At 37.4% G+C, this 26,034-nt stretch overlaps 1 protein-coding gene across 5 annotated transcripts in view; it reads right to left on the bottom strand.

The window, feature by feature from the left end:
- Positions 1 to 26,034, bottom strand: part of LOC150090205 (uncharacterized) — a 480,645-nt gene that overhangs the window by 78,626 nt on the left and 375,985 nt on the right. For 4 of the 5 annotated variants that reach the window (XM_090389774.1, XM_090389777.1, XM_090389775.1 and 1 more), the window contains 2 exons: positions 21,728 to 21,881; positions 3,036 to 3,269 (listed from right to left, as the gene is read on the bottom strand). In XM_090389774.1, coding sequence (XP_090245900.1) covers positions 3,036 to 3,269; positions 21,728 to 21,881 — 388 coding nt within the window. The remainder of the gene's footprint in view (positions 1 to 3,035; positions 3,270 to 21,727; positions 21,882 to 26,034) is intronic. The other variant, XM_090389778.1, reaches the window with a different exon arrangement.

Here is a 26,034-nt window from a genome sequence, read left to right as displayed (position 1 = left end):
TTCTTCTTCTTCTTCAGTGTGCCATCTCTTTGCAGAGGTTGGCTGTCATCTTTGCATTGGATGAACGTGAGGTAGAAGCACTAAATAAACCCTCGTTACTCTGATAATACCACTCTCTGAGGTTTGCTAACAAAGATTTCCTTCTTTCCCCTAGACTTCATTTTTGATTGGCCTTGCCCTGGATTATCAATTGCAACATCTTATATTTGTCATTCTTCATCAAATTTCCTAAATATTTTAGTTTCCTCTCCTTAATGGTGCCAGTTATTTCTGTCTTTTTTCTTCATTTGTCTCATGATCTCATCATTCTTTATCTTATCAGTCTATGATGCACTTAACATTTTTATGTAACACCACATCTCAAAAGCATTAACTTATTCTGGGTCTTCTTTGTCAGTGTCCAGGCCTCAACTCCATAAAGGAGGACAGAAAGGACAAAACATCTCAATATTTTTATTCTTAAAGGAAGTGTAAGATCACTGTAGCAAAGAAGATTCTTTATTTCAAGAAAGGCTGCATGTGCTTGTTCATTTCTTGAGCATACTTCAATAGTCCCAGTCCTTGCTCAGTATACATTCAAGACAGCAATAACTTTTAATTCTTTCAATTTCTTCATTATTGATTGTAATTTTCGTTTGCAGTATTCCAGCTTTGCAATTGGGTTAAAAACACAGATTCCTCTGTAGTTTGGGCAACTTATTCTCTCTCTCTTTCTTAAACACAGAACTGATGTATCCCAATGTCATCTCTGATGGTATTTCTTCTCCTTTACATATTTTGTTAAATATGTCTCATGAGCAGTGAGATGATTTTCCCTCCTCCGTATTTTAGCAGCTCCATATTCATTCCTCCAGGTCCAGGTGCCTTTCCATTTTTTCACTTCTATTTCCACTTCCTCAAAGCTAATCCTTACTTCTTTTCCTGTCCAGGAAGTTTCAACTTCGCTATCTCTAAATTCCTCTTTGTTTTCACTCAGTAATTCTCCATAATATCTATACCATTCTTCTAATTTTATTACACCCAGCCTTTTGTTTATGTGATTGTTGCAAGCTCTTCAGCACCTTCCATGCTGCAGCAGATCTCTCACATCCTATCTTGCTGTTTACTTCTGTGCAGGTTCTATCCCATGCCTCATTTTTTGCTTTGTTAATTTTAGTTCTTACTTCTTTATTTTTCTCCGTATAGATGCTCCTATGTTCATCACTTTTAGAGCTAAGCTATCTGAGGTATGCATCCTTTATCAATTCTTTTAACTCTGAATTCATCCATGTTTAACTTCAGACCAAAATTTTCACTTATTCTATTAATTCTATCCATTAATATCTGTAGATGCTTCTCGGAGTTGGCCAGCAATATAGTATCATCTGCATATCTGATTATATTTATTGTATTGCCATTAATCTTCACCCCTTCTGTGCATCTCACTAAAGCTTATTTAAAAATTTCTTCAACATACAGGTTGAACAACATAGGTGATAGAACATAACCTTGATGAACTCCTCTTTTAATTTCTATCTCTTCAGATTCTTCTCCTTCTATGCATACCTTTGCTGATTGTCCCCAATACAAATTCCCATTATTCTGATGTCTTTGCTATCAATTCCAATCTTCTCTAAGATTTGGAACAGTTTGTCATGTCTTACCCAATCAAAGGCTTTTTCATAATCCAAGAAGCAAATGAATACCACTTGGCTCACATCTCAACATCTTTCTATTAGATGTCTGAACAGCAAACAGGGCTTCCCTGGTACCCAGTCTTTGTTAAAAACTAAATTGAAAATCACTAGGTGTTTCCTCACATCTTTTATAAATTCAGTTGTGTATAATCCTTAGACATATCTTCAATGCATGGCTCATCAAACTAATTGAGAACAACTATTTCCATTTGCACATTTCAGTATAGGTATGAACAACAATCTCAACCATTCTCTGGGAATTTCTCCAGTGTCATAAACCTTTTTGAGCAGACCAACCAACACCTCCACCTTTATTACTTTTAATAATTCTGTTGGAAATTCGTCAGGACCACTTGACTTTTTTGGGTTTAGCATATTTAACAGTTAAGATCACTTCTTCCTCCATGATACTCGGTCCTTCCACATGTTCCGATCTGTCAAACTTTTCATTTCTGTTGTCATGAAACAGTTCTCTGATATATTCTTGCGAGTACTCAAATTTTTCTTCAACTGAAACTGCAACCTTTCCATTCTTCTTTTTTGGTATTCCCTTACCAATTTCATAGTGTAGTTTGAAGAAGGTATTCATTACAACCAGTTCAAATCTTTGTAAAAACTCTACCAGCCTGTCTCCACGGTCATTTCTCTTGCCAAGTCCAAATTTGCCCACAATCCCTCTACATTCACCTGCACAAACTTTGGCATTAAAATTGCCCAAAATCACTGTGATGTCTCCATTCTTGGATAGCTGTAGAATCTATTTAATTTGTTCATAAAATGTCTCAATCTCCTCTTTGTTCGCTGTTGGTGTATAGGTCTGAATGACGTTTAAGTTGTAAGGATTTGTTGTTATTTTGATCATCATCACTGTGTCCATGTAAGGTAATATATTTTTTACTGCCTTACAAACCTTAGTATTAACCAAGAATCCAACTCCACCTCTATTATTTCAGTCATCAGTGCCTGTGTAAAAAAAAAGGAACCATTGTCTGTAGCACATTTATCATTGCCTGGCCATTTGACCTCACTAGCACTAAGAATATCAATTTTAAGTCTGTTCATTTCTTGAACTTAATTATCAAGTTTCCCGGCTTCATATAAACTTCTCATGTTCCAGGTCCCAAATCTAAGTGACAAACATCCGGAGATCCTTAGCACCCTCTTCCTATTCAAGGGATGCCGGGGCGAAAACTGTTTTTGCCCATCATTGCTATAGATGTCCTGGGGAAAATAGTGTGATAGCTTCCTGTTCCTTTTCTATTTATTATATTATAATCTACAGTGCAATTTAATCTTAAGAGGGCAAGAATCCCCCACCTCCCAAAAAACTTAGGATACAATTTTCAAAATAATTCTTACTTTTCTCTCAAGGCAAGAAGCAATGAATACAAAGTTCTTTGGATGCTGAAGATATTTTTCTCTGAACACATCTTTTTCTTGATCAGTCCATATATTCAGCATTTGCCTCTCTTTATATTCAGCCATCAGATCTTCAATTAATCCATTTTTATTAATAAACCTCAATCTTCTCTGTTTTGAATCTAAAATAATTGGTGGAATTACAGCGTAGCTTCTCATTTTCTTTTCTTCCAGCTAAAAAATGAGAAATATAAAAAAAAAAAAAAAAAAATTAAAACATCAGTTAACATAGCCTGTTCAATTTAAAACTACTGATCAGCACATATACTGGAGTAGCCACTTTATTAGGTACATCTACCCTTTCCATAAAATAAGGTGCTCCTTCAGTAACAGCATCATGTGTTCATATCATGTGATAAGTGACAGTGAATATCTCAGAAGCGGCAACCTTGCTGAAGTTTTCATGTGACTGTCTCAGGCATATTGAGATTGGTCCAACAGCCAAATAACATTGATTCAATGGCAATCCAGTGATCGTAAACAGTTTATAGATGCAAGAGGCCAGTGAAGGCTGACAAAATATTTGTGCAGAGTAACAAAAGACTACAGTCAGTCAAATAACAACCCAGTGCAAGAAAAGTGGCTAAAAAGATGCATTTCAGAACTTAACTCATTGTACCGTATCACAGATGGGATTGTAGTGATGGCCAAACTGGGTATCATTCCTTTCATCAAAAAGCAAAAAGCGTATGGTTAAAGTGGGCTGAGGACAATACTGGGCAGTGTAGGACTGTAAAATTGTTGCATGGTCTGATGAATCCCAATTTCTGCTGTTTCATGCCTGTAACTGTTAAATATGGTATGATTGTATTCATTGTCAAAATAATTGTAAGCTCCTCTGACCTAGTAGAAGAAGTCGTGTTTGGGTATGCATCAACAACTGTGGGGAGTGTTTTTGTGATGCACATTAGGACCCCTAATACACATTGCATAAAAATATTACTCCAGTGGAGTAACATTTTGATGCCATGTGCAAAGTTTTCAATACTTTGAGTCCTTGCCTCAATGAATCCATGCTATTCTGAGTGCAGGAGGAGCCTACTTGCCATAAGTTAGCTGCACCTAATAAATGGCCACTCAGTATATATAAATTTAGCACTTTAATACTATAGCAAATCTCAGAGTTTCATTAAAACAAGCAAATTTATTCATAATCCGGGAAAATATATTTCCTTAGATGGTAACAGGGCACAAATATGACGTAAAGAAGAATTTTATGAAAATGAAAGGGTTGAAATCAAACAGAACACAAAAATGATAATTTTTTTTAAAACAATAAAATTTAAATTGTGTTAAATGATAATAACTAAATTTAATCAGACATACATGGTCCCCTTCCTAATCATGTCTTTTTTGAAAGTATCAGAAATATTTTATTGAATAAAGATCATATTTTATTGCTGTTTCATAACACTGACTTCATTTCTTATTTTCTGCTTTTGTGGAACTGAACTTTTTCTTTACTTTACACTTTGCCCACAGACACACCCTTTAAAACACTACTCTTTCATCATCTTTTAGTCACATTCTTATATCGCACAAATTAATATTTTGTATTACTGTATACCAGTTTTAGTTATGTTTAGATTTAAATATTTCCCTTAGATCACTAGGTTCAATTAAATTTGAGTTATTAATGATTTTGTAATAACAAAGGGCAACGCGGAAGAGAAATTGTTGAAGTTAAACATAAGAAAAGCATCTTGGCTGGAGCGGATCTATTCAGTTATATTAAAGGAGGCAGCAAAGGAAGTAAGCAAATCCTTAGCCATAATTATGAGAGCATTGCTTTACTCAGGGGAGGGCCCACTGTGCAAATGTATATCCAATTCACAAAGAGAGACCAAAGGGTGACAAGTAATTACAGACCTGTTAGTTTAACTTCTATTCCGGTGAAAATAATGGAGTAACTAATTAAAGAAGCATTGCAGTATCATCTATACAAGACTGCAATAATAATTCAGAAACACCATGGGTTTGTTAAATGGAAGCCTTGTCTCACCAATTTGATTGAATACAAATTTGGGGCCACAAAGGAACTGAGTGCAAAAAATAATTTTTATATCATATACTTGGGTTTCAGGAAAGCTTTTGATACTATTGCACATGGAAGAGTACTGTAAAAAACAGAGCAGTGTGGCATTAAGGGCAAGTTGCTACAATGGATAAAAGGATGGTTGAGTGGGAGAAGAAAGAGTGGTAATCAATGGATACAGCTCTTCATGGATTAATGTTATTAGTGGGGGGCCCAAGGGTCAGCATTGAGCCCACTGTTGTTTTCTATATTTATCAATGATATTGAGATGAAGGTATATCAGACTTAATGTTAAAGTTTGCAGATGATGCAAAGGTTGGCAGGGTTATTAATGACAGTAATGGCAGTGTGCTATTGCAACAGGGTCTAGAAAAGTTGGGCAGATAGGATGAGATGTGGTAATTGAAGTTTAAATTTGACAAATGCAAAGTACTGTTTATGAGTAGAAGTAACTCCACAGAAACATACCAACGGTGTGGTACTAGACTTAAGGTGGTAGAAAATGAAAAAGACATGGGAGTAATTGTGTAGTCAGATATCAAGTTTTCTGAGCAGTGCAAACAGGCTGCAAGAGCAGGTCATGGGATATTGTCAATGATATACAGGAATTTTGCTAGTAGGGAAAAGGAGGTGATTATCCCTTTGTATAAGGTGTGGCAATGGTCAGGCCGCACCTTGAGTACTGCTTATAGGTCTGGAGGCCTCATTTTAGGAAGGATGTAGAGTTGCTAGAACAAGTACAGAGAAGGGCAATAAGACTGGCGAGGAGAACAAAGGGGTGCTATTACCAAGAAAGGCTTCAGTTCTGAAAATTGTAATTTCTGGAGACTAGGCACCTGCCAGGTGATCTGATTGAGGTGTATAAGGCCTTGAATGGTTTGAGCAGGCTCAATGCTGATAAGATTCTTCCTCTTGCTCAGATTACAAACCTGAGAGTGCACAAACTCAAACTGAGGAAAGACAGTTGTCGAACAGATGTGTGGAAATTTACCATTAACCAGCGGGTAGTTGATTTTTTATTTATTATTTTTTTAATTTTTTGTAAGAAAACCCCAAAACGAGAGGTATTAGAACCTATGGTACTTAGTACGGTGCTTGGGTTGCAGGTTGAGAAGATGAGAAAAGATATTTGTTGACATTAGACTTGAACTTCTGTAGACTGTAATTTTCAGGAAAGACATATAAAGAAAGGCTGTTCCAGAAAACGGCAGTTGAATGAATAAACGAGGAAGATGAAAAGTTGGTTCAATGAGTTTGAAGTTGGACAGTAAATAGATGTTGGCTTGTGGCGGCACGTGTTTGGACTGTTTTGAAAGAGAGAGTGGGAATTATAGAAGCCAATTCAGAAGAATTGGCCCATGGAAGTATCTGTAGAAGAGGCATGCAGCAGAAACAGTATGTCTATGAGAGAGCGAGTGGAGAGACTCTGTTAGAGATGAGTCATTAATTAACCTAACTGCCCTCTTTTGAATGGAATCTAAAAGTCTAAGAGAGGTTTTGGGAGCACCACCCCAGATGTGGGAACAATATTCCATGGTAGGGCAAATTTGCGATTTGTGCAGAGTGAACAGCTGTTTGTAAGAAAAGTAATGCTGAGAGCAAAAGAGAAAACCAAATTTTTTAGATGCAGACGAAGCAATATTTGTAATGTGCTTGTGCCAGGAGATTAGAAGTCAGGGTAATCCTCAAAAGAGATATATCAACTTGCCTAGAAATTGGAGTGTCACCAAAGATAAGCATAGGAGCAGAAGAATACTTTTTGTGAGATATAAGACAACACTGAGTTTTAGAAGCATTGAAATCAACCAAGTTGTTTTTTTGTCCCACTGGATAATTACCGGGAGATCGGCATTTAAGGAATTGGTAGCGGATATTCACGAAGTTGAAGCTGATTGAGCAGGGCAAGGTTTCTCAAAATGGAAAGTGGAATGCAATGTGCTATCATCAGCAAAACTATGGATAGGATTTCCAGTTAATGGAAGAAGGTCATTAATATAAAAGATGAAAAGAGTGGGGGAAAGAACTGAACCTTGGCGGACACGAGCATTAGCGGAGAAGTTAGAAGACAGAGCCATCTACCATCACCTTCAGTGAGCGATCAGAAAGAAAACTGGATAACCAATTACAAAAAACAGTTGGCAAACCATAAGATGGAAGCTTGTTTAGAAGACCTTTATGCCAAACACGATCGAAAGACTGAGATGTCAAGAGCAACTACTTGTGTCTCACCGAACTTTCCATTGAATTTGTCCATAAATGGGTAACATAAGCCAGAATATCACCAGTGGATCGACACTGATGGAATCGATACTGGCGATCATTGATCAGATGGAGGGTTTCTAGGTAGTTTAAGAGTTGGCAGTTAATTGATTTCTCCATTACTTTAAAAAGAGTAGAAGTAATTTCAATGGGGTGATAATTGGATGGGAGGGATTTGTCACACTTTTTAGGAACTGGCTGGATATGAGCAAATTTCCAAGCAGAAGGAAAAACACCTTTGGAATAAGAAAGTGAAAAGAGGCGGCAAAAAACAGGATTAAGTTCAGGAGCACAGGTTTTGAGAACAAGTGGAGAAAAATCATCAGGACCTGGAGCTTTCTTAGCATCAAGATTTGTCAAAATCCTTCTGACATCCTTTTGATGGAAGACCACAGGAGGAATTGAATGGAGCATGTTGGGAATGGTGGGAAGTGTTTTACTAAGATCATTAATACATGAGTTGGAAGAAAAAGTAATGCTAGCAGGTCAGCTTTATCCTTTACCGAAGTGACAACAGAACCATCTGATTTTGACAGATGTGGAAGCAGAGATGGACAAAAGTTGCAGCCAAATAGCTTTGGCAAGAGAGCAGAATGCTCGGCTACCATTAGGGCACGAAGCAAGTTTTCTACTCTTAGCCTGTTCAAAATCTAGTTTGGACTGATTAATAACTGCTTTACTATTGTTGCGAGCTTTGGAGTAGGCAGAAAATGAAACTGAAGAACTGGAAACAAGCCAATTATGATATGCAACATTCTTCTCCTGAACGGCCTTAGCACATTTATTGGAAAACCAAGGCTATAAAAGACAAGATTTTAAAGTGGAATGTGAGATAAAAAGATTCCATTCCTACAAGAATAATTTCACTGACACAATCTTAGCAAATGTTGACATTAGAAGTTTTGAAACAGTAGTCCGACAAAGGAAAAGAAATCTAGGAGGTCATTCCATTTTGCATTCTTGTAATGCCAAACAACACGAGGTTGGGAATAGTAATGAGATAAAGGCTCCATTGGAGAAGAGACAATGGAGTGCCTAAAGGACCACTCAATTCGACAATGTACTTAAAAGGGTTGTTTGGGAGAAAAAGATAGAACGTGTTGTCTGTATGGTTAGGATTGTCCGGTATTCTTGTAGGTAAATGATCAATCTGTGCAAGGTCATTAATAATTGTAAAAGCCTCAGCATCTCGACCAGCTGGGTCTGTGCGACTAGAAAACGGAAGCCAGCTGGAGTTGTGAACATTAAAATCACCAAGGAAAATTACCTCACTGTTAGGAAAGTTGGACTGGAGAAGGTCAAGTTGCAAAGAGAGGAAGTCGAATAGCTCCAAGTACTTAGTAGAGTTGGGAAAATAGTAGAGACAACAGATGAATTTTACACAATGAGGTAGAGAGATTTTAAGCCAGAGAAGATCGAAAAGAGGAGATTCCAAATGACCAAGTCTCCAACAGGGAATATCGGAACGGACATATGCACAAATACCACCTTTGAGGCAAAAGGAATCATACAGCAAATAATTTGGGACTGAATGAGCTGTAGTTGAATCAACCGATAACTGAGATTCTGTAAGAAAAAGTACATGGGGTTTGGCAGACTGCAAGTGGAAATGGACATCGTTGAGATTAGAATTGAGACCACTTATATTTGTGAAATGAACTAGGAAGTATTTGGGAGGTTTAGATCTTTTAGCAGATAAGCTTACTCTATTAGTTTGACAATTCATGGTGTATTCAATAGTAATAAAAAAGTGGGTTTGTTGTTGTTGTTGTTTGTTATTTGGTTTTTAGGAGCATTAACAACTAAGGCTATATTGCTCCGGGGATATGCGGTGGTCATTCCCTGACCTTTCCGCATCCTCCGTATTTGGTGGTCACGAGCTCGAACCCCGGTCTAATCAAGAAGCGTGTGCTATGCACTGCTGCTCCTGCCCACCTGGCTACAGAGGTGCCGAGAGAAAAAAAAAAGTGGGGGAACATGCTGTATGAAGTAATGAAATTTTTGGATATGCCATACACATGGTAAGAATATATCCAGATCGTTGACATAGCATGGCCTCGACAATGCCCCCCCCCCCCCACATACACACTACTCTGACTACTTCCACTCACTATCTGGCAGAGTAGAGGTAGCAAAGTTATACACTAGCTGATCCGGCAGCCTCCTAAAGAGTTACCAATAGGTTTGGTCTGGTGTACTAACTAGTGGCTGGCCTGCGAACACCATTTTAGAGCTGTACTCTCGAAATGTAAGTAAGATTGGATCTTGCCATGATGTCCATCATAACCTTAAAGTCATCAGTCATACTGCATGATGGAAGAGATGGGGAAGGGTTGACCGGAACGTAGCTCTGGAACCTAAACATAGGTTCCACTACTTCAAGCCTCCAATAAGCAAAGTGGCGGTATTGCACCAGTTGATGGGAGTCATCTACCACCCAATATTGCCTGGTAACACAGAGGGGTGGCATTCCTGCATGTGGTGTGGGCGCCACACCTCGACCCCTGCTTATGTTGGTTCACACCTGGGTGGTCACCCACAGTATGCTTGTGCATGGGAGGTTATACTCAAGATTACTAACAGTCCCACCATCGTGGAGGTGCAAGCAAAGGATTTGGCTGTCATAGCCCATCTGGATTTCACTGAAATTGGGTCCACTTGACTTGAGTGTCACCCACATATCAGTTCGATCAGCATTTTAGACTCCTGGATAGCAAGTACAGCTTGTCTGGCATATCTGAGAGAATGCCTGCGACAACCTCAAGGACCAAAGGGTAGTTGATTGCTTGAACCGACTTCCATCTGTTGTTGTGGAAGTTGATAGCTTCAAAAAATTCAAAAAGTGGACAAACCTTTGGAGCAAATGGATGGGTGAAATGGGGAAGGGTGTGTATGTGTTTTTTGGGCTGATGCTGTATAAGCTTGCTTTCTTGCATGATATGCCTCTGCTAATACTAATTTCATGTGTTTCAAGAAATCAACTTTCTTAAAACAAAAAAAAAAAAAATTATATGCAACAGATAGCTTCGAATTTAGGTTATACAGTGCAACCCCGATGTAACGTGCCTCTTCATACTGTGGTTTTGGATATGCCATGGGTACGATTTTGTCCCCCAATACAAATTATGAAATAAAATAGTGTGTTCACAATTTTTAAATTTTTGTTCAATTACATATAATTGAAAAAAAGTTAAAGATTCCTGATTTGTTTTGCCACTCTTGAAGATTAAAAGAGGCAAAACAAAATGCAGTATATTTCATCAGTGTGGAATACCAGAAGGAAAAATCTGTGGCTGGATGAAAGAGGAAGAAAAATTGCATTCATGTGTAGGCACCAGCCTCCAAAGAAAGAAAACCATGCTTTGTGAAAATAATGATGTGGAACAATGCTTATACAATTTGCTTCTACAGAAGCATAGTGAAGGAGTAGTGATAAATGGGGTAATTTTGAAAGCACACGCACATAATTTCATATCCTACTTGGTGGAGATGATGACATCTTTAAAGCTTCTGAAGGATGATGGTGAATTCACAGATGAACAGTTGTGACGAAACAGCAATGTATAAGCTTCTCCCCGACAAGTCATTATATATTAAAAAAGCAAGCAACCAAGCTAGCATGAAAACTAACAAAAAGAGAATTAATGTATTACTGTGCACAAACAAGACTTGAAATCGCAAGCTAAAGCCATTGTTTATCAGTAAAAGTCAAAGTCTCTGGTGTTTTAAGCACGTCAACATGGAACCTCTACCTGTGATTTATAAAAATAGCTCCAATGCTTGATGATGAGTGATATTTTTGCTTTACGGTTTGAAAGTGAGTTTGTACCATTGATGAGACACCACTTTCTTTCCAAAAAATTTGATGAAAAGACTGTTACTGTTAGATAACTGTCCAGCTCATCCTTCAGCTGAAGTCCTGAAATCAAAAGCTGGCAAGATCAGAGTCGCGTTTCGGCCAAGGAACACAACTGCACTAATTCAGCCCATGGATCAGGTTATTATTCAAACTAATGCCTACTATCGTGTTTAGCTACTTGCTGGTATTGTGAACTCAGAAATTCAAGATCTAGAATTTCTAAAAATAATAACACTGAATCACACTGCATACAATATTGGATTAGTGTGGAAGTAAACTCAACAACAATTGAAAACTGCTGGAAAAAATGTATTAGAAAAGACTAGTTCGTTAATAATAAATAATCTTGAATTAGCAGAATTTTCAGAACAAGAAGCAAAGGCTGCTTGTAATGTACTTGATGGCAACCTTGGAGCAAATGACGTGGCTGCTTGGATTGAGGTGGATACAGAAGCTCCAATTGTGCACTACCTGAGTAAGGAAGACATTACAGACTCTGTGAACAGTGGGAAGTTAATTGACAAACAGAAGGCCAGTGACAGATATAATGTGGATGACTCGTGTAAGGAAAAGCACCAGATTTTAACAAAGTGCTTGAAACCATTAATGAGGCAATGGAATGGTTAGAACGTCAAAGTGATAATGAACAGCTTCGCTTATTACATCTGACCACTACTAAGAATTATTATGTACTGAAAAATTGCTGTCATCAATTCCGGAAAACTAAATTACGTGATTATTTGAGAATGGAAGCATAAAATCCGTCCATAACAGCATTATGTATCAGTCAAATGCAAAGGGTATGAAATAACCTTTAATACTTTATGTCCTTTGGTCTGAATACACAGAAAACATTAGTAAATCAAGTATTTATTTACTAAGTGTATTTATATTAAAAAATACTGGAGGAAAATATAAAAATTTTTGGAGATATATAAAGCACTTCGTTTATAATGTGGTCACTGTACTTCAAAGGGAAAAATTAGCAAAACAACAATAGGCATGGAGTGCAACATGCTCCATTTAAACTTAACAATACAGTATGCACTGAGAGAAAGGTTTAAATTACGTTTTCTCCTTCTTATCCTTTTGGTTTTTTTTTTTTTTTATAAGCAAATTAAGTTTTTTTTAGTCCTTGTACTAAGGTTCATCATTATCGGGCATTTTCAATCTGATGCAGGATGAAGGCCTTTCTGGTTCTTTCAGTTTTGTGCAATGGCCATCCATTTACAGCCCACGAACCCTTGAATTTCATCTATCCATCTCCATTGTGTCTTCCATGTTTTTTTTTTTTTTAGCTCCCCATGGGTATCATCTGATATTTTCTTAGTACATCTGTGAGGCACCTCCGTAGCCAGGTGGGCAGGAGCAGCAGTACATAGCACATGCTTCTTGATTAGACTGGAGTTCGAGCCCATGACCACCAAATACAGAGAATGCGGAAAGGTCAGGAAGTGACCACCGCATATCTCCAGAGCAATATGGCCTTAGTTGCTAATGCTCCTAAAAACCAAATAACAACAACAAGTACGTTTGTCATCATGTCTTAAGACTACGTGTTATGCCCAAGCCCATTTCAGTTCTTTGGTTTTGATAAGAACGTCCTTTACTTGAGTTTGCTGCCTAATCCATGTGTTTCTCTTCTTATCCAACAGTCTGAAATCTAATATAATTTGTTCCATTCTTTGCTGTGTAGTTTTCAGCTTCTCTTCCATTCTTTTGGTGAGTGCCCAAGTTTCACTTCCATAAGTCATGGTGGGGAGTATACACTGGTTCATTATTTTATGTTTCAGATAAATTGGGATATTGCTCCTCGGTATGTGACTATATTTCCTGAATGCTATCCATCCGAGATTAATTTTTCTCTTGACTTCCAGCAATTTATCATTATTACAGCTAATGACTTGTCCAAGATAAATATACGAATCCACCTTTTCAATTTCTGTGGTGATTATATCCCTTTCAGGGGCATACTTGTTCATCGTTACTTTTGTTTTAGCCACATTCATCTTCAATCCAAAATCCATACTAATTCTGCATAACTGATTAAGATTTTCCTCTAATTCTTCGAGATCGTGGCTTATAATCACAATGTCAGCTGTAAATCGTAAATGGTTTAGGTACCCTCCATTCACATTGACTCCTTTCTGTGATTAGTCCAATCTTAGCATTAGCAGAGGCATTTGATGCAAGAAAGCAAGCTTATGCAGCATCAGCCAAAAAAAAAAAAATAAATAAAGTAAAATAAATAAATAAAAAATAACCACTTCCACTTCACCCCTCTGTTCGTTCGAAATACCTGTCCAGCTGAGCCTTAAACTTTTTTAGGCTATCAACTTCCACGACAAGGGATGGAAGTCTGTTCCACCTACCAACCACCCACTGGTAAAAGGCAAATTTCCACACATCTATCCTACATCTGTCTTTCCTCAATTTGAATTTATGCCCTCTCAGGTGATTATTCTGAGCAAGAGGAAGAATCCCATCAGCATTGAGCATGCTCAAACCATTCAGGGCTTTGTACACCTCTATCAGATCACCTCGCTGGTGCCTAGTCTCCAGACACTGTAATTCGCAAAACTTAAGCCTTTCTTCGTAAGAGCACCCCATTGTTCCATTCACTAATCTTCTTGCCCTTCTCTGTACTCATTCCAGCATCTCTACATCCTTCTTGAAATGAGGCCTCCAGACCTGTATACAGTACTCTAGGTGTGGCCTGACCATTGCCTTATACAAGGGAATAATCACCTCCTTATCCCTGCTAGAAAAATTCCTATATATCATTGACAATACACCATGAGCTACTCTTGCAGCCTGTCTGCACTGCTCAGAGAACTTCATATCTGCCTGAACAACCACCCCCAGGTCCCTTTCATTCTCTACCACTGTCAGTGTAGTACCACAGAGTTGATACGTTGCTCTGGGGTTAATGTTTCCCATGTGTAGTACTTTACATTTGTCAATGTTAAACTTCATTTGCCACCTCTCAGCATATCTGCTCAACCTTTCCAGATCCTGTTGCAGCAGCATAGTGTCAGTAGTGTCCTTGACAACCCTGCCAACCTTCGTATCGTCTGCAAACTTGGACATTAAGCTTGATATACCATCATCAATATCATTTATAAATACAGAAAACAATAAAGGACCCAATACTGAACCCTGAGGGACTCCACTAATAACATTAGTCCATGATGAGCAGTGTCCATTAATTACCACTCTGTCTTCTTCCCCTCAACCACCCCTTTATCCATAGCAGCAATTTGCCTCCAATGCCACACTGCTCCAATTTGTGCAGCAGTCTTCCATGTGCAACAGATCAAAATCCTTTCTAAGATCCAAGTATATAATATCAAAGTTATTCCCTGCATCCAGTTCTTTTGTAACTGCATCATAGTATCCAATCAAATTGGTCAGGAAAGACTTCCCCTTAACAAAACCATGCTGTGTCCGAGCTATAACTGAAGTCTTGTGAATTGGGGTCACATTTGCACATCTCCAGTCCATGGGTACCTCCCCTGAGTCCAAGGAAGCTCTCATAATTATGGCTAAGGGTTTGCTTACTTCCTTGGCTGCCTCCTTTAATATAAATGGATAGATCCCATCCACCCCAGGTGCCTTTCTTGTGCTTATCTTCAACAATTTCTCCTCCACTTTACTCTCAGTTATTACAAGATTCTTTAGCTTACTGCTAAGGTTGAGTACACCACTGGCATTCCTCTCGCTGAATAACTCCTCATGTGTGAATGTCGATGCAAAATATTCATTTAGTTTGTTAGCTACCTGAGCAGGGTCATCAACAGTTGACCCATCGATATCAAGTGGACCAATCTGATTCATCCCCTTCCTTCTAGAGTTTACATAAGTAAAGAACTCTTTGCTGTTTTTCTTCGCATCCCTTGCCAAGGATCTCTCTTAATCTGCCTTCGCCTGCCTAACCTCCTTTGTAACTTGGTTACAGATCAAACTGTATCTATCATAGGCTTCTGTGTCACGTGTTAATTTGTATGTATCCCATGCATTTTTCTTCTCTGCCATATGCCTCATTAGTTCATCTGACATCCATTTAGGCCTAAACCTTGAACAATATTTCTTAGTTGGTATGTAAAACCTAGTAGCTTCCAAGATAAGTTCTTTGAATGCTTCCCATTTTGAATTTGCTGTTGGTAACATCATCAGTTGATCCCACTGTGTAGAATTTAAATACTGTCTCAGTCCATCGTAGTCGCCTTTACGAAAGCAATACCCCTTCCCTTTACCCCTAATGGTAGTTACCTCTTTGAGTAACTCCCACTTCAGAACACTGTGATCACTGCCACCTAGTGGTTCATTTATCTGCAGATTCTTAATGCATGAAGAATCATTACTGATAATCAAATCAAGAGTATTACTCCCTCTAGTTGCCTCCCGAACATGCTGATGTAGAAAACAATCATCCAATAAATCCACAAAAGCCTTGCTAGTGTGTGAGTGACCAGCCCCCAAATTCCAGTCAATATCTGGGAAATTAAAATCCCCCATTATAAGACTCTCTGATTTACTGGCCCACTCTATTTCTCTGTACAGTTTCTTATTATACTCATCAGAGTCATTAGGCCTATAGCACACTCCTACTCTCAATTTTGAAATCCCAATGCTTATGTCACACCAAACTGACTCAACACTGCACTGTCCAGCGATGTCGACTGGCTTCACGTCCTTGGATTTTATGTGTTTCTTAACTAATAGCATAACCCCTCCTCCCTTCCTATCCTTTCTGTAGACATTGTACTCCCCAAATTCCAGTTCTGCATTCCTTATATCTATGTGACACCATGTCTCTGAAATCCCAACAATATCTGCCTTTGATGTTTTGAGCAATACCTCAAATTCATCAAATTTATTTACTAAATTCCTAGCATTGGTGTACATGCAAGTATACATGCACCTGCTCTTCCTCTTAGCCACCCTAACACAACCCATATGTTCACTTGTACCCCCATGATTCCCAGCAGTCTCTGAAATATCCTGCTTCTTATTTTCCAGGCTGCTGCTCATTCCAATAGAAGGAATGCAAGAATCACTTTCTCCTCTGCGAGTGGCTACTGTTAATCTATTAGTCCTTGTATCCCCCAATCTAGCAGTTTTCCGACCCACCTAACACTGCCTCGATAGCATCAGCAAACATTCTTGCACCCTTTCTATCTTCTGTAAGCTTCTTCGAGGGCAGCAGTAAACAAGATCGGAGATATTGTGTCTTCTTGTCAAACTCATTTCTAAATTTTAAATTTTCTACTGTCTTTGTCTAGTCTAATAAAGGAGGTAGCGTTCTCATATATTTTCTTCAAAATCATAATGTATGAGATGTCTATGCCTCGTGCCTTGTCTTTTCTTTCCAGTGCCCAAAACATTGCCTTATGCTATGTGGAGTCCTGAAGTCCTGAAAGCCCTTTCATAATCCACAAATGCATGCAATAATGGTGGTTTATATTCATTTGCTTTCCCCATTTGCTGCGATATTACACGAAGGTGATCCACAGTTGAGAATCCTGTCCTATAGGCAGCTTGCTCTTTTGGCTGATTCTCATCAAGTATTCTTTCTAATCTGTTAGTAATGACCCTTGTGAACAACTTGTAGATGTGGGATAACAAGCTAACTGATCTATAATTTCCAATTTATCTCCTTTTTTATGCAGCAAAACTATGATTGCATTATTCCACTCTTTAGGTGTCATGCATTTTGTGAAGAGTCTTGCCAGTTTCTGTGTCATGTCTCTTCCTCCCAATTTTAACAACTCTACAATAATTTCATCTTCACTTGGGGCTTTTTGATCCTTCATCTTCTTCAATGAATGTTCTACCTCATCAGGAAGGATATCGGGTGTGTCGTACGTGTTGTTAATTTGTGATCCATCTTCCCCACTGCTGGCATCATTCTCTTGCTACTTAAATAATATTTTATAGTAGTCTTCTGCTATTTGAATTATGCCTTCTCTGCTATTTATAAGTATACCATCACTGTTCTTCAGATTTGGTATCAACTGTCTTTCTGTATTACTGCTCATGATTGCTGATTTGAGTCCTTTGTTTTCCCTTAATGCTTGTTTACTTTTCGTATGTTAAATCTTCTTATGTCTTCTCTGAGTCTCTTCCTAATGCCTTTGCATAACTGAGTATACTCAAATTTGTCCTTGTAGGCATTCATTCATCTTACTCTTCATTTGTGGTGTTTGGTTCATCATGAGAAGTGTTTCTCGACTAATTTTTTCTTCTTTAGATTTCTTTTTATCTATAGGTTTCTTGGGCTTTATCACTTTCAGAAAATTGTTGTATTCCTCATCAATATCTTGGTCCTGAAAGGTCTGCAGAAGCTCAAACTGGTTCTTAAGATCCAGTACATACTGCCTTTTCTCCCCTTCTGTTATCTCAAAAGCCTTCGTATTATTTACTTGAGTCAGTGTTTTCCATTCTTTTCTTGCATCTATATCATGTGTACATCTTACCATTCTGTGATCACTTCCAACATTTACCTTGTTCAGGACAGTAACATCATTCATTTTCTGTTAGTGAGGATGAAGCCAATTTCATTAGTTGTTAATCCATTTGGGCTCTTTCACATCCATTTTATGTTTACCCTTTCCTTGGAAAAAAGGTGTTTATTACTGACATTCTTTGAGATTCTGCAAATTCCACAAGTCTTTCACCTCTCATTTCTTTCGCTAATTACAAAATTTCTTATAGTTTCCATTTCTGTGCTGTTTTGTCTCTTTCTTTACCACTGAAGTCCCCCATAATGATGGTGTAGTGAGTTTTCTGTTCATCTAGAAATCTCTCGCTTTTGGTGTACATTTCTTCAACCTCTTCATCATCACAGCTCAGTGTTGGTGCATATGTCATTATAACCTTTAGTTTGCACCTCTTAGAAATCCGGAGTAGCAGTCTTGACACCCTTGGTGATGTACTTTTGAATTCCAAAATGTTTTTTTATCTTTATGGACCAGAAAGCCAACTCTACCTTCACTGTTTTCATTGGTGTACAACAGATTTCCACTTGATAAACTTTTTGATTCATTTCTTCTTCTTGTTTCAGACAAATGTAAAACCAAAATAATATAACAAACCTTAAATTGCAAATTCATCCAGAAAGGTGAATTTGCCAATAAACATTCTTTATGACAGGTCAAAAGTTTGAATTTAATAGATGATAACGTCAAAGCCTAATACCGCATTCAAAGATTTGTCTCCTTTCCTTTACCCTTAAAAATCAATTTAATTATATTTCCTTCCGAGAAGTATTTAGAGATGGGAATACTAAAAGTATAACCAAGTTATAACTGGTGGCAACATGATTTTGTGATAACTGAGATGCAAGTGAAAGAGAAACTGTTTAAGCTAAAAGTAAATAATGCATCTAGGGCTGATGGAATCTATCCAATTATATTAAACTTAGCAAATTTTTGGCCATAATTATTAAAAAAACCACCTTAGATTCGAGAGAAGTACCTATAGATTGGAGAGGTGCTAATATCTCTCCTATTCACAAAGGGAAAATGGAACCCTTTCAAAAAAGTAACAAAGGAACTGGATGCAAAAAATAATTTTAACAATGTTCACACAAGAAAGACTGTTTATAAATTGGAGTAGTGAAATTATGGTCAATTCACTGCTATGGATAAAGGATTGGTTTAATGGCAGAAGACAGAGGGTGGTTATAAATGGAAGCTATTCTTTTTGGACTAATGTCATTAGTGGCATCCCTCAGGGTTCAGTGTATGGCTCTTTACAGTTTTCATTATTTATTAACAATACTGATGAAAACAAAGCATACCGTTGAAATATGCAGATAAAACCAAGGTTGGAGGGTGGTTAATGGCAGGAATGAAGGCATGTCGCTGCACGTAGAAATATTAACCAGATGGATTGAGAAATGATAACAGAGGCTTAACATTGGTAAACTCAACATACTGCATATTTTATCCTTAAAGCAATGGAGAACAAAAGCGAGACATGGGTAATTTTAATTCAACATGAAGTACTTCGATCAGCATAGACAGGCTGCTAGAACAGCTTAAAGGGGTTCTGTCAATGATATAAAGGAATTTTGTTAGCATGGGCAAAGGAGGTGATTATCCCATTGTATAAAGCAATAGTTAGATCACATTTTAAGTACAGCATACAGGTCTGGAATCCTCATTTTAAGAAGAATGTGGAAATGTTGGAATGAGCAAAGAAGAGCAACATGATTAGTCAAAGACAGAAAAAGGACATTCTTATAATAAAAGACTTCAGTTCTGCAAATTGTAGCATCTAGAAACTTAAACATCTAAATCGGAAGAGATCCGATTTAGGTGTTTAAGGCTTTGAATGGATTAAATAAGCTAAATATTTATAACATCCTTACTCTTACTTAGACACCACATAAGGGGTACACAAATTTAAACTGAGGAAGGATGGTTGCAGGATAGATGTGTAAAAATCTGGTTTCATCCAGAGGGTAGTTGATTGTTGTAACAAACTATAATGTGGTGTTGCAGAAAGGAGTTTGAATAAATTTAAGGCAGAATTAAGATAATTCTTAAAGGGAGGAGGAACAGGTGGTAGTGGGGTGTGTGTGCGTGTGTGTTGCTGATGCTGTATAAGCTTGCATCCCCCACAACATTTGCCAATACTACTAAATGTGAGACTTTGTACCTGGGGAGCAGAATTTTGGGAGTCACTTATAAATGGGGGGGGGGGGGAGAGTAAAGTGGTGCAGGACAAAAAGGTAAATATGAAAGTTACCACACAACAAACAGATAAGAAATGCAAATGGTACCCTATCTATGATTTATAGGACCTTCATAAGTGGGGGAGAAGGATGTCATTGTCCCTCTGTATAATGAAAATGGTGAGAAGTTGAAGGCCATACATGAAAAGAGACTGTACTCCTAAAGAAGCTTGAAAGAAAGCTAATCAGCTTTCTTTCAAGCTAATGTTCATTCAAAGAACAGCTTTGATAGTTCACACTAAAACGCTTGGCCAAGGCGTATAAAGTCCCAAAGGCAATTAGTAAAATGAATTAAGGAGGTAATATTCTCGAGGATAGGATAGGAGTCACATATATCAAATCTTGGAGAGTAATGGAAGGCTGGATTTAATGAAGTTCATTTTCAGGTGGTATGTTATAGATCAGTGAATAAGTTACTTGTCAAGGTAATTGAAATAAAGAGTTTAGTAAAGTGTAAAGCAGAACTAGATAACTTTTTTATGACAAGGAAACAATTTTTTATTATTATTATTTATTTATTTTTTGCCAATACAGCAAAAGTTTGCTTTCTTGCATCATTTAGCCATTATAATACTAAATTAAAATTCTGCAGTTTAATAAAGAGATTATTGTAAACTTGGAGAGAAAAAAAAAAAAAAAAAAAAGTGTAAAGATTAAAACTGGTTCAATAATTCCACAGCAAATAATCTGGGGAAGGGGGGGGGGTTAAATACCCTGGTTATTAAAACTAATAATATGTAATTTTAGCAAATGAAATAATGATTAAGCTAGCTTATTAACTGCAAAATGCTACATCATAGAAATTTCGCTTTCAACAGACTCTATAGAAAATATTCATATACAGGGTGTCCCAAAAGTCATTGCGTATTTTGGTGAAACAGTGTGATTTTCAAATAAATATCATTATGACAAGTATATTTATTCTTTTTTACATAAAAGATAAGTATTTGTAATGTGTTAGAGATGTTATTATAATTTTTATTAATTTTTCATATTTTATTTTCATACCCATTCATGATGAATGTTCAAGAGCAAATTTTTATTGCAACATCCCACATCAAAGAAATGAAGTTTTGAAATTAGGGAAAGATTTTCAAGGAGATTTCATAGTCCCAGTCCTGCACACAATGCGATTCGTGCACTGGTGAATAAGTTTAAAAGAACCGGGGCTGCATGTGACAGGAGAGACATTGATGCCCAAGGACAGCATGTGAAAGCATTGAATCAATTCAAGAAATGTTCAAAGAAAACCCAAAATTATCAGTTAGGGAGGGATGTCGAAGACTGAATATACCCAAGACAACAGTTCACAGAATTTTGCGTTCGACACTGATGATAAAGCCCTACCACATCCAACTGCTGCATGAAGATTTTCCATGTCAAGCAAGCAATGTGTGCAGAACTTGTAGATCAAATCCAAAATAACAACTTAATGAACCACACTTTAAAATCTTCTTGAAAATCTTTCCCTAATTTCACAAAACTTCATTCCTTTGGTGATGTTACAACAAAAATTCACTCTTGAACATTCATCATGAATTATGGGTCTGAAAAGAAAACATTAAAAAATTAATAAAAATTATAATAACACATCTAATTACAAATACTTATGTTTTATGTAAAAAAGAATAAATATACTTGTCGTAATGAAATTTATTTGAAAATCACACTGTTTCACCAAAATACACAGTGACTTTTCGGACACCCTGTATAAAAAAAAGAACACAATTATATACCTCTTGTTCCTGCAACCCATCAATGATTTCTTCCCACTCAGCATCACTACGGATACGCTGGCTCACCCGAGTAATCCTTTCCTTATCTTCTCGTTGTTTCTTTAATTCTGGGAACTGTTTTTCAAAGAATTCCCTAGTTTTTGCATCTTTTGCCCTGTGTGCAAAAGTTATAACAAATAAATACCACTTAAATGGAATACATTTTTACAGTGCAGTTTTTAATATGCTAAACATTAAACACACAACTTAAATGCTAGTTGAAAAAATAACCAGTGGATCACCCATGGAAATTCCACGTTTCCAGAAATGAACTTAAAGATTCTTTTAAGTTCATTTCAGGAAACATGAGAAATGTCAGACAGCTGGTAAAAGAATCTTGGACTAGTGAATGAATAGAGACAATGACATTTCACATACCATTTCATCTTTAATTCTTGTGTTATGTACTATATGATCAAAAGTATTTTGACATCCCTCTACAAATAATGTAGATGTGGAAGTTGCTCAGAAAGAGTGCCTCCTGCCAGAGTATATCATCTCAAACATGATGTTTGGTGGTGGTGTTCTGATGGTATTAGGCTGTTTCATGTAGTTCAGGCTTGGTCCATTCATGGCAGTAACTGAAAAGCTTGAAAACACCCAAGTCCACAACCTACTTGAACATTCTGTTCCTTTGTGTGCTACCTACACTTTGGCAATACTATGCAAATAGGCCCCGTCAGTATTAGCACAAAAATACTTCACATAAAGAAATTATTTGTGAATAATGACATCAACATGTTTTTGTTCACAAACCAATGAATGGCAGCCTCAGAGCTTGGCTTGCAACCCCACTGCAGGAAAATTCACATCTGTACTACAGCTACAGGGCAAATGTGAATGCTGGATTAGGCTGCAGACAAAATGACCTTCCAAACTAGCTAAGGCAGATGTTTTGTAGAAGGAATAAAGCAAATTCCAGTCACCATCCAGTGGAACTTGGTGGAAACTGTAATGAGAAAAGTTGAGGATATCATACTGGCCAAATATGGCAGCCGATGTATATGATTTTTGGGTGAAGGTAAAGAAAGCCCGCACAAGAAGCAACGCAAAAGTTCGATGAAATTTACCGGTAAAAGTACATTGCCGTAACGGCATTTATATTATTGCTCGCTCGGTAAACAAACGGTGGGTGTTATCAGTCAGGAGTAGAAACTGAATCCCGTGGGAGATTGAAACCCTCCCAAAGTGGAGGGGATAACCTGACCTTTTTTCTTTAGAATCACTGGTGGATAAATTGTTTATTAAGAAAAAAAAAAGGCAAAGAAAGCCCACACAAAAAGCACAGCAGACTTCGAAAAAGTTTACCGGTGAAACTATGTTACGAACATTTTTTACGATGCCAGAACTTCCAATATGACTCTGTTCGTGATTCAATTAGTTAATACAATTAGTGATTCTAAAGTAGAAAGGCCAGGTTACCCCCCCCCCACACACTTCGGGAGGGTTTTAAGCTCCCGTGGGATTCAACTTCTATTCCAAACTGATAACATCCACTATCTGTTTACCAAGCGAGCAACAGTACAAATGCTGTACAAATTTACCGGTAAAGTACTTTTACCGATAAATTTCATCGAACTTTTGCATGCTTCTTGTGCAGGCTTTCTTTACCTTAGCTGATTTTTGAATTAAAAACTTGTTGCAACTACCTATGTATTGTATCAGATGTTCAAATTCTTGATCTCCAATTTACTAATGCTGACAGTTATGCTACCATGATTTTTGACCCAATTTTCTGTTTGGATGATACTACCTTAAGGCTTAGTACAAAAAGGTACTTCAGGCTCTATACAAAAAACAATGAGCAAAACATTCTCATCTGATACCATTAATCAAGACTAATATAGGGCACATAACATATGGTCTATTAAAGGAAGAGATTAGAGGGTGCTGAGTGTAACTGCAAGTGGATGCAGTGAAATTCGAGCTCCAAGAAATATAAGTTGTTTTTTTTGCCATTTTATTTACTTTATTTTCATATTATATCATACTTTATAAGTAGCTTTATAGAACTAGTTACACTTGTTATTTTTATTTTAGATAGAGATTTTGTAGTTTACTACTTAATATATGTAAAACCGTTCTTTCGGTTGAATCTTCTTGCAATTGTTATAGTATTGAGTGTATCACTGCATTTAGAAATCTATTAGATAGTGTAGTATTGGTAATTGATTAATCTTATTAATTTTAATTGTATTCAATCAGATATCAAGCTCCAGACTAGAGCAGCAAAGCAATTAACACAAAGTAGCAGGAGTACTGTGGTTCGGGTGGAGAACCAAGGGGGCAGCTCTCCAATGCATCACAACCTCAAAAAATGTGCAGCTTGTGAAATGTTTGCAGATCTTTATGTAACAGGAATGATCTAGCTAAGAAGGATGTCTTTGTGTGTGCTAGGTGCAGAGAGTGTCAAGAAATTAGGTGCCAACTCAGTGTTTTAATGGGCGTCTGGGAGAGTTTGAAGAGTCGGGTAGATGCCCTTGAAGGTATTAAAGTGAGGGACTCATAAAGCACTCAGCTACCCAACTCAACGCCAGAGCTCCCAAGCTCCCTCTTGTGCATCAGGCTACACAGCAGTAATCTTCAAGGCAGAATGCGCTGGTCCCTCAGGAGATAGTTATTGTCAGTGACTCCACTGTCAGGGAGACAAGTAATATATTGTGTAAAAAGGATAGGTGGAATCAGGGTATGTCTAATAGGGGCAAAAGTTGATGATGTTGAAGAGCAGATATCATCTTTTAAGGGGACAAAGGGTGATACTATTGTCTATGTTAGCATTAATAACATTAAGAGTAGATCTGCAAACTTACTTAACAAATCTGGATCAATGTTGAAAAAGTCATGAGTTAGGGTTAATTTGAAAGTGCCTACAATTCTGTCCAGACATGATAGGAGGGAGTACATGACGAGAGCCTTGTGAATCAATTCAGCCCTGGAGAGACTGCGCAAGGCTCATGGGATAGAATTTTTCTCACCATGGTCTGTGCTTGTTAACAGGAGAGACTGCTTCTACGGGGATGGGATACACTTATATAGAAGGGGGGTGCAAGAGTATTTGCTGATGCTATCAAGGCAGGTGGGTTGGAAAACTGCTAGCTTGGGGAATTCACAGACTAAAAGATTAACAGTAACCACAGGCAGAAGTGAAAATGATTCTTGCACTGCTTCTATTAGATTGGAGGGTGGGGTGCTGAGGTTTTCAGGGACTGGTGTGAATTATCACATAATAAATAAATACATAGGCTGCGTTAGGGTAACTAAGAGTAAGAACAAGTGCAGGTATACTTGAATATGTACACCAATGCTAGCTAGGAGTATAGTTAATAAATTTGATGAATTTGAAGTGATGTCAAGACATAAAAGGCAGATATTGTTGGGATATCAGAGACAAGTTTTCTCACACTGATATAAGCAGTATAGAATTGGAATTTGGAGAATACAATGTGTACAGAAAGGATAGACAGGAAGGAAAGGAGGAGGCGTTATGCTGTTAATTAAGAAACAAAAAAATCTAAGGAAGTGGATCCAGTTGACATAAATGGACAATGCACCACTGAGTCAGTTTGGTGTGATATAATGAAAGAAATAAAAAATGATACAAGAAAGAAAAAATGAGAGTAGGAGTGTGTTATAAGCCTAATGACTCTGATGAATACAATGAACTGTATAGAGAAATACGGTGGGCCAGTAAATTAGATTGTTTAATAATGGGAGATTTTTTTTTAACTTCCCACATATTGACTAGAAATTGTGGGTTAGTCACTCGCATGGTGTGGATTCAAAAAATCCACACTAGCAAGACTTTTGTGGATTTATTGAATGATTGTTTTCTAAAGCAACAGATTAGAGAGGCAACCAGAGTGAGTAATACTGTTGATCTGGTTATCAGCAGTGATTATTTGTGCATTAAGACTTTGCAGATAAAGGAACCACTAGGTGGTAGTGATCACAGTGTACTAATGTGGGATTTACTTAAAGATGTAACTACCATCTAGAGTAAAAGGGAAGAGTTTTTGTAAAGGTGGCTACAGTGGTCTCAGACAGTTTTTAAATTGTATACAGTGGGATCAACTGATGATGTTACCAGCAGTAAATTCTAAATGGGAAGCACTCAAGGAAGTATTTGCGGAAACTACTAGGTTTTTCACCCAATTAAGAAATAATGTTGGGGTTTAGGCCTAAATGGACGTCACATGAACTAATGAAACTTATAGCAGTGAAGAAAAATGCATGGGATGCATATAAATTATCAGGTGACACAAAAGCCT

The sequence above is a fragment of the Mastigoproctus giganteus genome, chromosome 2 (assembly GCF_048544385.1).
Source record: "Mastigoproctus giganteus isolate SK-2022 chromosome 2, ASM4854438v1, whole genome shotgun sequence".
NCBI classification, from domain to species: Eukaryota; Metazoa; Arthropoda; class Arachnida; order Uropygi; family Thelyphonidae; genus Mastigoproctus; species Mastigoproctus giganteus.
The sequence above is the reverse complement of the archived record's forward strand: the minus strand, read 5'-3'. Positions and strand labels throughout refer to the sequence as shown.